Source organism: Lissotriton vulgaris, chromosome 6 (assembly GCF_964263255.1).
Source record: "Lissotriton vulgaris chromosome 6, aLisVul1.2, whole genome shotgun sequence".
In the NCBI taxonomy this organism is placed as follows: Eukaryota; Metazoa; Chordata; class Amphibia; order Caudata; family Salamandridae; genus Lissotriton; species Lissotriton vulgaris.
The window spans coordinates 1,787,140,564-1,787,155,886 of NC_141694.1; the positions used below are offsets into that span (position 1 = coordinate 1,787,140,564).

A 15,323-nucleotide genomic window follows, 5' to 3' on the forward strand; every position below is an offset into this window, starting at 1 on the left:
CGGGGGCCGAGAAAAAAGGGGGGTCCCATCCCAAAAAGTGTTTTCGCCTTGCAATTTTCCATAGGACCTTTAGCCAGGGCTACAGCCTGAATGGCTGAACGGAATTACACTAAATTTGGCAAAAAAGTAGAGTTTGGTTCGTAGATGACCCTTTTTGTTGAATAGTGTAAATCTGTTCAGTAGTTCCTGAGAAAATCATAAGTATATCTAGAGGAGCTTACCATACTCTGTACTGTACTCTGTACAGTACGCATACCGTATGCGTACCTTCCCGAGCACGAGCTGCATGCTGATTGGATGTCAACTGTCTGTCAACACTCCAAACCTGGAAGTGTTGGCAGCCATTTTGTGTCTCGGTAGAACCGAGGCACAAGAAAGCAGAATACAAATGCACAAAACACATAAAGGGGACAGGGTAGACACACCCTGACCCCCTAGGCCTGCTCAGGGGGTCCCACAAGGACCCCCAAGGCCCCCATAATTGTATTTTAATTTTTTTTAAATCACGGGGTCCGCATCCGTACGCGAACTCCCCGTAAAAAAAAAAAAACCTGGTCTGCTTTTTTCAAAATTAGCCCCCGGGGGCAAAATGATTACAAAAGTATTGGGGGTCCCAATCCCCCCCACACTGCCCCGGGGACCGCCACCCCCAGGGCAAAGTAATTGTTATTGCGGGGGGGTCATAGATCCCCCCGGCAGCCCCGGGGACCGCCACCCCCGGGGCTTATTTAAAAAAAAAAAATCTTCACTTTTCTCCTGTTTGATAGAGTCACTATTTCACAATCTGTCAGAATTCTTGATCCAATGAAGATCTGATCCTGGAAGGGGATCAACTGAGAGTTCATGAGATTCATTACAAATCTGAGTCCCTTCAGAACCATGAAAACCTTAGTTAGATGAGACTGTCAGCAGCATAGATGACAATAGAATAAGGCAATCACCCAAGTAGGGCTGGACACAGATCCTTTCTTGAAGCAGTACAGCTATTAAAAAACACTTTTGAGGAAACCTGAGGGGCAGACTTTATGCCGAAAAGGAATGACTCTGAACTGGAAACGAGAACCTTCCATTGCCAAATGCAGAAACTTAATTAGCCAGGTGAATAGGAATATGCAGATACATGTTCTGTAGATCCTGTTTGCCTACAAGTCCTGGTTTGACACCATTGGAATGACTTGCTGTAAAGTGACAATCTTTCAATAAATTGTACTTACCCATGAGCTGACTTTCTTGAGAAGGAGGAAGTGTCGGAACTTCCCAGACGGTTTTTAAACAAGAGATTGGAATATACACCTCAAAACCTTTTCTCCCAAAGGAATTAAATACCAGCTCTCTCTGCTACCAATGCTGAAATTCCCAACCAACTACAAGGCCTCCTTATTACTGAAGATTTGGGGAGAAGAGTATTGATGGCTCCCCTGTTTGGAGGCAATGATTTGAACTCTATAAAAAATCCCCACCTGAATAAATTCAGCACAGTGATTGAGTTGAACCACAAGATTGATAATCCTCAATTCTTTTCCCATCTGATCTGATATGGATAGAAAAGGCCAATTGCCGGAACCAATGGTTAGATCTGCAGACATTACAGATCGCTGTGTTGTTTTCAAAGGTTTTTGCCAGAAATCTCTTTATGCTAGATCATTTCGGCCCTCATTTACAAACTTTTAGCATACGGCAGCGCCGCAAGCCTTCCTGCTGTGCTGCTCTACGTCACAAGAAAATGGCAGAAATTCATTTTATATATAATATACGCTGCATTCCTGTCCTTTTTTACTGCGCTGGTGCTCAAATGGCTGCAGTGCGCCAATCAATGGAGGTGATTTCCTCTTTATATGGGAGCTGCTAAATGCTAAATGCTATGGTTATTTCTCCTTGTTGCACCTCCCCTTCACCTCCCCTAGGGAGGCATAAATGTTTGATGCATTGCCAGGTTTGCAACTTGTTGTAAATCAGAGAATGTGTCAAATGCCATAGGTTTTACGTGGGAACACCCACCATAAAGCCCATGGCATGCCTACCCATCTCAGTGTGAGGCAATGCAGCGACTTGTGCTGCGTTGCCTCATTCCATATCTACAAGGTCATGAAAAGCCACATAGGGTGGCTATACATGGCCTTGTTGTTATGGCTAAGCTCCGTTGCCACCAGAATGGAACAAAAAGTGTTGTTCCGGTGGTGTACAGGACTTGTAAGGTCTTGAAGACTTCAAAAAAATACTTGTGTATGACCGAGTGTGCCTTTTCTCTTGAAAGACCTTGTTATCATCACAAAAACAATCAATGGAGGTGATTTCCTCTTTCAATGTGAGCTTCTAAATGCTAAATGCTATGGTTATTTCTCAGCGTGCGAGGAGGCTACACCATGACGAGCCCAGCTCGTCATGAGCGTGGAAGGGGTTAAGATGATCCCCAAAACTTTCTTGCCAGAATCATTGAAAAAGAGGACTTCTCAACAAAATACGCCTTCCAACAATGAAGTCACAAATTTTGTTTGGCCAAAATCGTGGATCCTAATTTAATTGCAGTAGATTTAATGATGTCAGATGACATGTCTGCCAAAAATGAGCATTTTTGTTCCATCTTTAGGAGTAGTTCTAAATAATATGTTCCCTCCTGAATAGCCTGTGCCAGAATTTCAAAGTCCTGTACCAATGACTGGGAAGTGTATAGTGCATACGTAGGTGCTCTAAGTGATACATGACTTGCTTCATAAAAATGTTTCTAACTATTGTCAACTTTGTGATCCACCGCCTCTGCTGAAGATCAATCAGATGGGTTCAATGCATAAGGAAAGCTGACTAAGGAGGTCTGGAATGTTGTGGAAACAACCCATCTTCATGCTCACTTGCTGGAGGGTAATTAAAACTCAAGTAATTCCAAATATGAAGAAGACAGCGGGACAAATCCTCCATCACAATATACTTCCAGAGCAGGAAGTACTCATTATGTCTGTAGCAGATTCACTAGAAAAGTCAGAGGATACTGACTTGTCTTTGTGCTTATAGGATTTCTCCTGCTTATTAGACTTGTAGTCAAAACTTTAGCTACCGCCTCTTCAATCAAGGTTTAGACCTTTGCCACTGACAGTCTTGCAGAACTAGTGCAAGACTGTCTCAAATGCCCTGGTCCACATTCGCATCATGTCTTGGCAGATACAAAGAAACAGGATATGTGTTGCGTTTCTTTTTACCTACTTCATTAATGGGCGTGGCTAGCAGGCAATACGGCATCATATAGTAAATAATCCAAGCCAGAGGGATGAGAGGAGAGTGGCTGAGGCTAGAGAAAGGGAGAGAGCATGCAGCCTAGAGATAGAAAGCATTACAGGGCTTCAGGGTGGAGTGCCTCACAAAAAAGTGGGGATGGTCACTTTTTTGAGCCAGGGAGTAGGCAGAGACCACTACAGGAGCAAACAGCAGGGTGGTGCTGCAGGAGTCAGATGGGATAGGGACACATATGAGCTAGGACCAGGAGTGAGGGATGAGCCTAATGACACTGAATACTGCAAGCACCTGAATCAAGTAAGTAGAACTTAATAAAATCCGAGGGTGGGTGGTTTCACCAGAAGGCTGAGGGGAGGGAAACGGAGGAAAGTGTTACATGAACCTGGAGCAAAAGAACACCTCCTCCACTATAAGAACAGGGTTTTCAGCACTGTCTTGGCAATGAGAAAGGCTGCACTGTGGCCGGGGGCATAATGCTGGTTCCTGCACCGTCTGCGATTAAAGGGACCCCAACACTTCAAAGGAACTCGTTTCAACCAAATGTCATGTATAACTGTGAGATACAGGCGTCTCAGGGTGCCCTCACCACTTCCTGCAAGGGAGGCCCATCATGCTTTGTAACATCACGGACTGTGGGTGATTGCGACGGGCACAACGCCTACTAGGCAGGTTATCAGCTGAGGCAACTCCATCTATTTTTGGGGTCAGTTCTGCTTTGCATTGAAAGACTACATTTGTTTAGCATAAGCTTGTTTGTTGTGTTTTTGCGGATTTATTGATTATACTGATGGGGCATTTGTTTTTAATATGGAAGGCAATTCCATTGCTGGGGGCAGTTTTGTGCCACTCAAGACGTCACATAAAAAGCAAGGAAGCGTGAAACCTAGGCACACTGCAAACAAGGAGCAGTCTGAAAACTTGCCAGCGAGTGTATTAATGTGGTAATTTCAGGGCAGGTCATATGTGAGCTGGTTTAAGCTCAGTTACAGCGAGTATTCTCATTTGGTCATGCATTTGTCCTGTCCTCTCTAATGAAATAACACGCTGCAATAGCCCTTAAATCAATGGAATATCAGGGCATGCAGGCAGGCCATTATTCGTTTTTCTAAATCCCAATTATCCTATTTTGAACACTTGCACAATTTTTGACACATGCAGAAAAAAGACTGAACACCCTCACTGAAGGCCCTGTCTATTCAGATATTAAAATCACAGACTAAAATACAGCATACTTAGCACTCCACCATTTTTAAACCTTGTGAGTTCGTTTTATTGATTGAGTGAAATTTTTTAAGAATTAGTATGGACTGTCATGCAAAGGTTTTAATTATTTGTGCATGAATACATACATTTCAAATTTGAATCATGCATGTGTGTTGATGTGAGTGACTGCATGAGTAAGGTTCTAGGGTGAACCTCTGTGAGTGGGAGGCTATTGAGCGTAAGTGAGTGCATGAGTGTCTTGCTGCACAAGAGCATATTGAGTGAGCTGGTGTGAGACAGTGAGTGAATGTATGAGTTAGCATGAGTGCAAGGCCTGAGTGAGCTATTGTGAGAAGGTAGTTTGTGTGACAGTCAGTCAATGAGTGTGTGGTAATGGGTTAAAATGACTGGCAGCACAAACAAAAAGGAAGCACCAAATCCTTACATATGTTAGTGGCAACGTGATTGTTTATTGTGACGGTGTAATATTGGCAATAACATTGCAATAGAATTATAGCACATGTATCCTTTGCTAATTTGACAAAAGCATTTCTAACAGCATTGGATTGGCAGAGCCACCATATACGGCTTATAACTGGCTTTGCTAATGTATTTTTCTTTGCAAAGCTTTGAGGCCTTCCATTTTGCCAATTTAGTAGTGTTGCAAGCATTCCCATTTTAAGCTTGACTGTGCCATTATTTTCCGTGCCTTGCTGGGAAATTTTCATGATAGTCGCAACGGAAAATGTATGCATAATTTTTATCTGTAGGTTTACTTTTGCTGAGTTTCTTATACACAATGGCAAATGAATACAGACCTGTCTGTGCTGGTTCTCCTTCTGCAACATCAGTTGTAGAAAAAGTCTGTTTTTCATACCTTTCTTCTTAAATCATGAACGATTGTAACTTCTCAAAGTTGAAAAGTTTCCATTTGAACTTAACAAAGCTTAACAAGGCTTGCAAGAAAAAGACTTGGCAAAAGCCACAGAGTTCTTTTTTATTGTTTGTGTTGTCAGTCATGGCCTTTGGTAAACATTTGACTCAAATACATCTATGATGCTTGGGAAGCCTCTGCTTTCAACCAGCTACAATTTATCTATATAGTCCTTGTCTTGCTGGCTACATTTCCTGTTGTCACACTAGGACTACTAGGACTATTCAAACTGTGGGGCTAAGTCATAAACCCATTTGGACACCTACATTTAACTTAGGGGCACAAGTTTCTTGATTTACAAATTTATAAGAACACACACAAACATGGGCTGGGAGTACGGAAAGAGGTTACTACACATGGAAATATATTTTCAACATGAAGAAAAAAGACAAAGCTGTAAAGTTCAATTGAACTATAGTGTTGCATTTACGTTTCAGTGCATGTAAACTATTTGCTTTTACATTGGCCCACGTAGAATACACAAAACTATTTCAGAACAGCTACTGTGAAACAGTGACTGTTGCAGATTCAATGGCGTAGTCCTGAACTCTCCTTTTGTGGTAACGGGAGTCCAATGTTTACCTAGGCCTACTGATGGAGCAAGGATTCGCTCGTAAAGCGACTTGCTTGTACTCATGAACCTCGAATAACGTTATTAATAGTAATCAACATGTTTGTCTTACTAATTTTATTTTTTTCCCCTACATTGGGGGTCCGTTGAAGCTTGCTTATGTGTTTTACTAATCCTAATACGTTTGCATCTAAGATGGCTGCTGCTACGCGGGAATTCCGACTGCGCATGTGTTAGTCATACCCATGTGACTTGACGTACTCGCTGGCTTGGTGGGAATCTGTTCGCGCCTGCGCACTAGAATTAAGATGGATGCTTTATGTTCTCACATGCTAGAAGCTTGCATCGCTGCTTTTGCCAAGCTGTTTGTTCTGCTTAATCCTAATGCTATAGTTAAAATTAGGATAAGGGGTATAGAGTAGAAATTCATGGTATACAGTGAAATCATTTATTCTTTGTTCTAAAACTGTTTCCTTTTACTTTTCATGTATCGTAATCTTTGGGCCTGAGAGACGGGAATACGCCATTTTGAAAATTCTTCTGCACACAGTACTCTACCAGAGGCGGGCTGAAGTCATTTGACATTGAAACCCAGCCAAGACGGCCACAGCCGAGATGCGCCTGGAAACCTGAACTTTGCCCTTGCCCGGAGAAGCCAGAGTGTACCTGTTATATTACAATGTATTTGTTAATAAAAGACCATTGTTACGGTGAAGTGTAGATGTAATGTGAACCTGAAATTGATGGGCGGGAACGTAAAAATTAATATTCAATGCTGAAGTATCCAACATTTAGGTGGTGTGTCGACCTCTCCTCCCCTCTTGTCCAAAAGAAATTGGGGATCCTTACACTTGCAACATTGCGGGGTGGTACACTGACCTGGAAAACAGTATAACTAGCGTAGGTTTAGCTAGAGAAATTGTCTGACTTGTCTGAATAGCTGACCTGTCACTGACCCAACGCACTCAATAGCTGATCGAGAACAGAGGTGCTCCGGAGCACTCTGTCAGAAGACTCGCTGACCCAATCGGGGTTCTGGTACCTGAAGTGCTGGCAGAGCACTTTGCTGGAGAATTCGATAACCCAATCGGGGTTCTGACTGATAGCTGCAGAGAGGGAGTAGAGAAGGCATTGCAACTGAACTTCGGGTGCTGGTCTTTGCCTTGGTGGTCTGGTTCTGATCCAAATCTGGCTTTCCTGTCCTGATTCTGTATTGCACCTGCCGGCCTACTGGCGTTTGCAACTTTGGGTGTCTGTCCATAACTGACCCGTGGCCAGGGTTGGTCTTCACAACTTTCTAGGTAAATATAAATCTGTGTGGGTAACAAACAGTATAATTTGCGTCCTTTTCTTACCCTCCCTGAAACTGCCAAAGTTTTATTTGCATATGTTCCTTTTTCTTACCCTCCCTTTATGACAAATAATGAAGTCTGATTTTCTAATTGTTTATTAGCATGTTCCATTTCTTCCCCTCCTTGAAGTAAATTGCTAAAATACTGTCCACGAATGTATAGATGTTCCTTTCTTTACCTTCCCTTGTAGTAAGCCAAGTGGTTATTCTGAATTATTAGCGTGTTCCATTTTCTTACCTACCCTATAGATACGTGGTTAATTCAGTCTCGTCATTGCATTTCATGTTCCTTTTCTTTACCCACCCTCTTTGAAATTGACTAAATTGTGACTTATAGCATGACCCTTATCTTACCCGTCCTTTAGAAAATATCATTGCAAGTCAGTTATCTATATTTTTCATTTAGTATGTTCCTTGTTCTTACCTTCCCGTTCAGAATTTTAAATGGTTGGCATAATATATCTTTTGCATAGTTATACGCTATTTCTGATCTTGATTATAGATAGTTTGCTTGCAATAAATCTCTGGTTCATGACTTTTTATGAAGATTACATAAAGGTTTTCAAAACTTCTTGAGTCTGTGGTTATTATATGAGTGCATATTAGTGTTCATATTGTTGTTCAAGGTTATTCTATCTTTCAATATCTAACTCCTTGATCCAATAGGTTCACAGGTACCAATGACCAGGAGTGTAAGTCAAATGGTATAGGACCTAGACAGTACATATATCTGATAACAGTGCCCAGGTTACCTGTGCTAAAGTAAATTATGAACGGGAAGTGAATAAATGGGCCCAGATGCACAATTGGTCAAATTATAGTTGGGTGACCTGCGCGCTCTAATGTTTACCTAGGCCTACCAACCTTTCTGATCAAAGATTTGAAAGATTGAAGCATGGGTTCTCAGATGTCTCCTCCCAGTCCAGCCACAATTAATTAATGGGGTCATTGCTACAGTACCTCAATGAGTCATAACACAACTTCACACCATAAATCTTTTAGAACTCAGAGAGAAACAATTATGATGGTGCAATACATTACAAAGATCATTTTTCTATTAGTCCTTTGGATGGATTTAAATCTTGAAACTCCTAACACTTGGGTACACAGTTTTGTGGATTGGTTACGGCCCTTTTTAGATTTGCTTCCAAAGTGAGGAACAAGTCTATAAAAGAAAAGCTTCCCATTCATAATAGTAAATGTGTATCTAGCTAATGGAGAGAGCGGAAAACAATTTTTGAAAATGGTTGCTCTTGGTCCCTAGTGGGTGGTCCCCCTTTGTCTGCCACAATGAGCAGGGGCTTCCTCAGCCCAGGGATTACATTAAAATCCAATCACTTTTGTGGGGCTCATCATATGTGCTATTCAGGGGACACACTTTTCACAGCTATGCTAATGGAATGTTTGCCCCTGGATAAGGCAGTATTTAACCCCTTGTTGGGTTGCATAAAATAAACTTTTTATATCTTGGGAGTTCCAGGGCTCTTTTCAGACCTGGAATCGATGGGGCCTAAACCAAAGAGAAGGTTAAACAGCTGTATTTCAATCATTGTGAACATGTTAGCCTGGTGTTGTGAAAAACATCTGTGCTCTCTCACAGTGAATTACTAACATTTAAGGGATGAGAACCCTATTCTTTTTTTGTAAATATACTCAGCATAGGTTTTATATGACACGTATCAGACTGAACAACATAAACAATCTTGTTTTGTTTCCTTGTACAGCCTACACCTCTAGAAACCGCCTTCTATGGCAATTCAATGACCCTTCAAAGCAAAGGACATTGCACTCTTTTTTTATTTGGCACATTTTTTTCTGTCGCTTGGAAACATTATCTATTTATGACTTTGAAGATCATTTAACATTAAACAATGCAGGCCAGAGCTGAAGACACTACTGCAACTTCTAACAGCAAAGTGCTATCTAGCTGCAATTAGTGTTATTTAAAGTGCTTTGGAGACAAGGAAGTTTCATGGCAAAGCAGACCACCAACAACAGGATGAACTATATTGAAACCTTAAGTTTTCGTTTCAGTTGTAATATATGGTGAGGAGGTTTCTACTTGCAAAGGTTTGTGAAATTTTTACTTTTTTGCATACAATATGGAAAATGATACATATTTTAAAGATGGGTTCATTTCATTTTGAATCTGTACTTTTATAACTTTTTTTAGGTCAAAGATATGAGGAGGATTTTGGGGCATTCAGTGATTGGCGTGGGGTCTGCCGACACAGGGGTAAGATGAATTTTGTCTTATCTACCGACATATGTTTAACTCCTGGGAACGACTTTACTAGGATGAGAAGGGACTGAATAATAGAAGATTCTCATTTGATAGACAATATGCTAGAGCAAAGGTTTGGCTTATTTAATTCCTTTGGTGGATCTGTCACTCAAGTCAAATCTTCAGACATAGGAAGTGGCACTGCCACCAAATTAAAGGATTTTCCATTACCCAACCATAAATCTTTCTCTACTGATTGTGGTGTAGCTAGAACAGGTTTTAGTGCTCTCAGAATATTAGATGAACAGGCATGCATGGGTAACCGTGTACAATGTGGGATTGTATATGTGTCTAACACTTACAATGGAGATATAAAACAGCCTCCTTTAGAGATATGCACTAAGGACATTAACAATTTCATTTAATATGAGGTTAGAAATACTGAAGGTGAATATATTTTTCTTCACATCCATTAAATTAACATTTAATCCCTATTTGTTAATTTAAATATGAATGTAAAATGTATCTCACCACTTTTTGCATGTCGCTTGCAGGTGGGTCGACGCTTCGCCTCACTTCATTGCATTTGTCGCAAATCGCCTTTTGAATATCAGCATTGTCAGTTTCCAGTCCCGGAACAAACCTCTGAAAATATAATCAATGTAAATAATTGACCTTATGCTTCCAAATAGCATGCACTGTTGAAACATGCTGTGAGAACAGCATGCATACAGTTTAGTGTACTGAGATGAGGTTTTGTAAACCACATAAAGTGTACAGAAGAAATACAGTTCCCCTTATCGAGTCCTGCATCCCTGGAAATCACCAACAATAGGCATTGCAGAATGTTCCTTTGCTTGATGATGTCTGTTTGGGCTTTGACATCTTTCACAGGTTGGCCCCTTTAAAGTACATTCACAGGTAGTGGATGACATAAGCTCAAAATTTGGTCCAATCAAAACAAGACAATGGTGGCTTTGTGGGCGTCCACTCTGTCAGTGCTACAAATCCCTTATCATGTACAGTATTTTTTGCAAGGCCTTACGTACCACATAATATGAACAGTGGTTTGCAAGCCAGTTTATAATTGGGCCAAACTCCCTCATGTGAAAGATGTGATATAGGAGGTGAAGCAAAATATCTTTTGTGCCCCTTGGAAGTTAATGACCTCATAACTTTATTGACACTAACTGTTTGAATGCATGAATTAATCAAGAAATTGACCTTGGTTAAACAGTACATGCGGCCAACTTGCTGAATTTGCAAATTCTAATTCATCTACAAATGTGAAGTAAAATAACATTGGAAATGTGATTTGCATATAAAATATACCAAATTGCATGATTGTGTGTTGTGTAAAATGGCTTTAAGTGTCGCTTCTGCTAGGTAATAGCTACCACGTTTTTTAAGAATGGTGGGTGGTAAGCAGAAGGGCTTACTTTCTATGTCTAATTTTGATGTGTTTTGTTCTTATACCAATTCCATTCTGGCCTGTTAGTCGGCGTTTCGAAAATGGCCGTTGGAAATGGATAAGGTTACAGAATGGCCCGCGCATGAGCAGAGTAAATGCTCCAGTCAATTGTATGCGGCCTATGCCCGGAGTGAGAGATGTCAAGGCTAGTCTGACCTGGAGCTAGAGTTGTGCCAAGAGCTCAGCATGAATGCATGAGAATGGATGAGAGAATCGAGCTACAGAGGATGAACTAATGTGTGACCATCAGACTTTGTTACAAAATACATTAACAAGTTAAATTACCTTTGGACATTGCAGATCATGAGAACTACTATATTCGTTATTGTCTGCAAACCGGTTCAAATGAGGAGGGCTATAAGGTGGCCTTCACCACCCCTCCAATGGAACAATTAGCATGATTTCTGCCCCCAAAGACTTTTGAGTGAAGTAAGAAGGAGAATAGGGTAAAAGAGAGTCTGCCCTTAAGCAGTTGTCATTGCTGCCGCTTCACCTATCCTGATGCTGCGAGAGACTCTGTCATTCCGGACTTTTAGAACTTTGACTGGGGAAGGAACAAGATCGTTGCGGGAGTTGCTCCGGGAGGGAATTATGTCCGAGGAGGTTAGTGGGACAGACAGTCAGTTTTGTGAGTCCTATCCTGTGATCTGAGCTTCATCTTTCTATCCTGGTGAACCTTTCTTGTCATCACCCAATGGCCAAGGGTAATGAATAATTTCCGTTTCTATTTTCTACATTTTACTTAAACACTGATCAAATTAGATAAAAATGATATGCTAACTCAAAATGAGTCTGTGGTTCTTTGAAATAAAATTATGAATTATAAATGTCAAAGGGTTAATCGTGATTGAGCTGGACTTAATCACCATCCACTGATTCTACTAGTTGGCCCATTGACCAAGTAGTGGAGTACTTTGATGTTTGAAACTCACAGGATCCTATGTTAATGTATATAATGTGAACATTATAAAAGCTGTCATTTCACAAAGTACCCTGTTTGTCCAGCAGCTTATTTCCTTAGTGTTTGATCCAGAAAATTGAGTGAATGTATGTTTGCGGTGTTAGGGGCCCAACGACTTAGAATTGTAAATTAATACAGGTTGTGTAGATATTTTTTCTGGGTTAGTGTCATCAGGAAAGATTTATTTTAACCAACCTGGATCAGATGTCTATCGATGTATATATTTGGCTCTTTGTATGTTTATTTCTCTATCTGGCAATGTCCTGTGGGTTTCCAAATGAAACAATGACTAGCTGCATTGAGAAGCACGAGTGCAACTGTCAAGTCGTTCTTGACTATGTAGGTAATGGTAAAAGGAGTATTTTAAGGTGGGGTTCGCATTTGCAATTTATTGTACTGATGCTGTGAATATTGTGTTTATGCCAAGGACAGAGAGGTGTGTACTGCCTTCATTTTTGAATGCTTAGTAGAGGGTGAGTAGATATTGGCTTGTCTAAGTTACTCCCAGGGTCTTCATGGAATGCTTGCCTTGACCATCTATTTCCTTTGCTCTATTCGTCCTGTTTTTCCTTTCATCTAAGTTCCTGCCTACATTAGAACATTGGAATGTTGATCACTTCTTTGAAGACAATGGAGTGCTCTGGGCTTCTAATGGCTGGTAGAAGCCCGGAGCATCAACATTCTAATGTTGCTGTGAACAAAGGCCCCATGCAGCCTAAAGGGATTTTAACTCCCTAGGTCTCTGTGAGGCCTTTGTTTTACAAAATAGAACATTGGAAGGTTCAATGGAGTACTCTGGGCTTTTAATGACTGGAATAAACCCGGAGCTCCAACATTCCAATGTTTCTTTGTTCAAGGCTCTGGCTGTGAACAAAGGCTTCAGGGAGCTGGAGGGGATTTTAATCCCCTCACACTCCCTAAAGGCTGTGCAGAATGTTCTAAAAGCCTTATAGCCCTTCATATCTAGGCTATACCGGCTATTAAAGTCCCTTTCCCTTATTAAAGGCGCTGGTCAGGGCCTTTAATAGCCGGTATAGCCCGCCACAGCGGGCTACAAGGCTATATTAAAACATTCTGCGCTCTAGGGGCAGAATGTCTATTCGCTTTAGAGTCCTCTGTAGCAGGCTCTACCGGCCATTAAAGGCCTGTTCCCTTTAAGAGGTCTCTTGTGTGCTCCATCATCAAATGGCCTAAAAAGTGAAATGGACGCCCAATATTCAGGAAGAGGCAGGCTATATCTTTAACAGGTTTAATATAAAGAGGGACAGGGGATTAATCCTTCAGAAATGAAATTAAGTACTGCCTGCAATCCTTTGGTGCAGAGATGTGTGTTGTACGTTGCCAGGATCAGTTGGAACATTCCTTATATAGGTTCTGACTGTGACCACTTAATGAGGATAAAGTCTGCAAAACAATAGTAGACACTGATACAAGCATGCCTGTGTTTGTGTATGTGACTCCTAATAGGAGCTAGGCTTGATGCATTTTACAGAAGCTAAGAGAATGCCAAGAGAAAGAAAATGACAAGGCAGAGACAAAGAGGCCCAAACAAGTATTGCAGCCCGGGAGGGTACATAGAGTCCACTTGCAGAAGCTGTAAAACTGTGCAGCTAGCATGTACAAGGCAGACTAAGACCTACGGCTATTGCACCCTTGGGAAAAGCAACTCAATGGACATAAAAAAGACAAACCTAAGATCAATTCCTCAGCACAAATCCAGAAAGTGCTGAGGGCTACAACTCTCATTGGCACCCTCATTTGTGTGCCTCAGACACTTTTACATTTTAGAAGGTTCCACAGACACTTGTTTTGCCCCTTCTATAATATGAATCACACGGACACACATATTGAGAAAGAGTTATTACAATGGGGTGTTCCCACATTGTTTTTTGCACCATAATTCAGAGACGGAAGCAGATGCAAAGAAGGTGTTGGAAGGTGTGTTGACTGAGCAGCACTTAGGGTTGGCACACGATCAGTGTGCACCCGATGGACATCCCAAGGAAGGGATGGGCTGCCACTAGAGAGGTTTTCAAATACCCTTCTGGATGGGTGGATACCAACCCCCTCTTCAAACAGGAGCTCATCTGTCTCCACTGAAAGATGGAGTTCTGGTTTCAAACCAGGACCAGCCTCTCACTAACAAGCTCACCTTAGCACAGGCATTAACTTTCAGTGTTTGCTCAAGCCCTGAGAACAATTTATTTTTTAGTGCGACAGAGCAAGCTGTTCTGGTCTGCCCTGAGTGCATTGAGTTAGAGAGGAAATCCAGTGCAACCGGAGACAGTGCGCTGAATATGTAATCCGGGCCTGGTCTTTTTTTGATATGTATATCATCATCATACCCTCCCAGACTCCACAATAGCAACCCTTAAAGACATTCTACAAGGCACAGCATGTCTCATCCAAGGCCTGGACAGATATAATCACATCCCCCCATCCTGATGGAGCTCCAACGGCTTCCTTTGTTGGTCTGCACCATCTTCAAAACTAGCTGCATCATTTACAAGGCCACCACGACTGGCACCACTGATTATCTTGCAGACACTCTCACCATCTTTAGTGACACTTGGCAAAGGCACACCCACAGCCAAGACACCATGAGATTGCAAATTATGAAGTGTCAAAAAAGAAAAAGATAATGCAGCAGGCCTTTTCCATCTATGTACCCAGGATCAGTAACAACGTCAACATATCCACCTGGTTTGCCCCTAAGCTGCGCCAATTTTTGAAAGATTTGAAAGCTCAATTCTTCAAAGAACACTAAGGGCCGAGCTTACGAGTTTGGAGTACGATTGCTCCATCAAAAATGTGATGGATATCCTGTCCACTGTATTATGAGTTCCATTATATCCAATGAAATATATTGAAACAATTGACAAATATATTTAGGTTTTCCACTTTGTAGTTTCTGTTGTGAATTTCCCGGAGTTTTATCAGTGTTTTCCAATGTTTTTAAAGTTGCAAAAAACAGTGGTTATCAGTGTATGCTCTTTCTGCTCCACTCATAATCAGAGTTATATTTTTTCAGTGCTCATAAAGGATTTTGCTTTTATTTATTTTCTTCCCTCAATTATTCCTTTGGTCACTTCCTTTCAGCTTCTAACTCTGGTAACATTTCATTTTTTATCTGACCTCCCTGCCTGTCTCATTTCTCTTTTATTCAAGCTCATTTTCCCAGCCGACCAACTCCAACCCAATGTCAAGCATGTGCAAGGATTGAGAAGTATTTGCACCTCATTAACATGTGATTGCTGCATATAAAATGTTATTGGTGGACATTTAACCATCTTCCTGCTGCTCTATTTTTCAGAAAAAAGGCAACGTTTCTATTTTGAATATATATTGTGGGTGCTTAGTATTTTTTATTGCAAGTCAGTGTC

The 15,323-nt window shown here is 41.3% G+C and overlaps 1 protein-coding gene across 2 annotated transcripts in view; it reads right to left on the reverse strand.

Moving 5' to 3' along the window:
- LOC147709486 (cysteine-rich secretory protein 3-like) overlaps positions 1 to 15,323 on the reverse strand; it is a 484,180-nt gene that overhangs the window by 77,942 nt on the left and 390,915 nt on the right. For both annotated transcript variants that reach the window (XM_086928042.1, XM_086928041.1), the window contains exon 3: positions 10,040 to 10,153. In XM_086928042.1, coding sequence (XP_086784168.1) covers positions 10,040 to 10,153 — 114 coding nt within the window. The remainder of the gene's footprint in view (positions 1 to 10,039; positions 10,154 to 15,323) is intronic.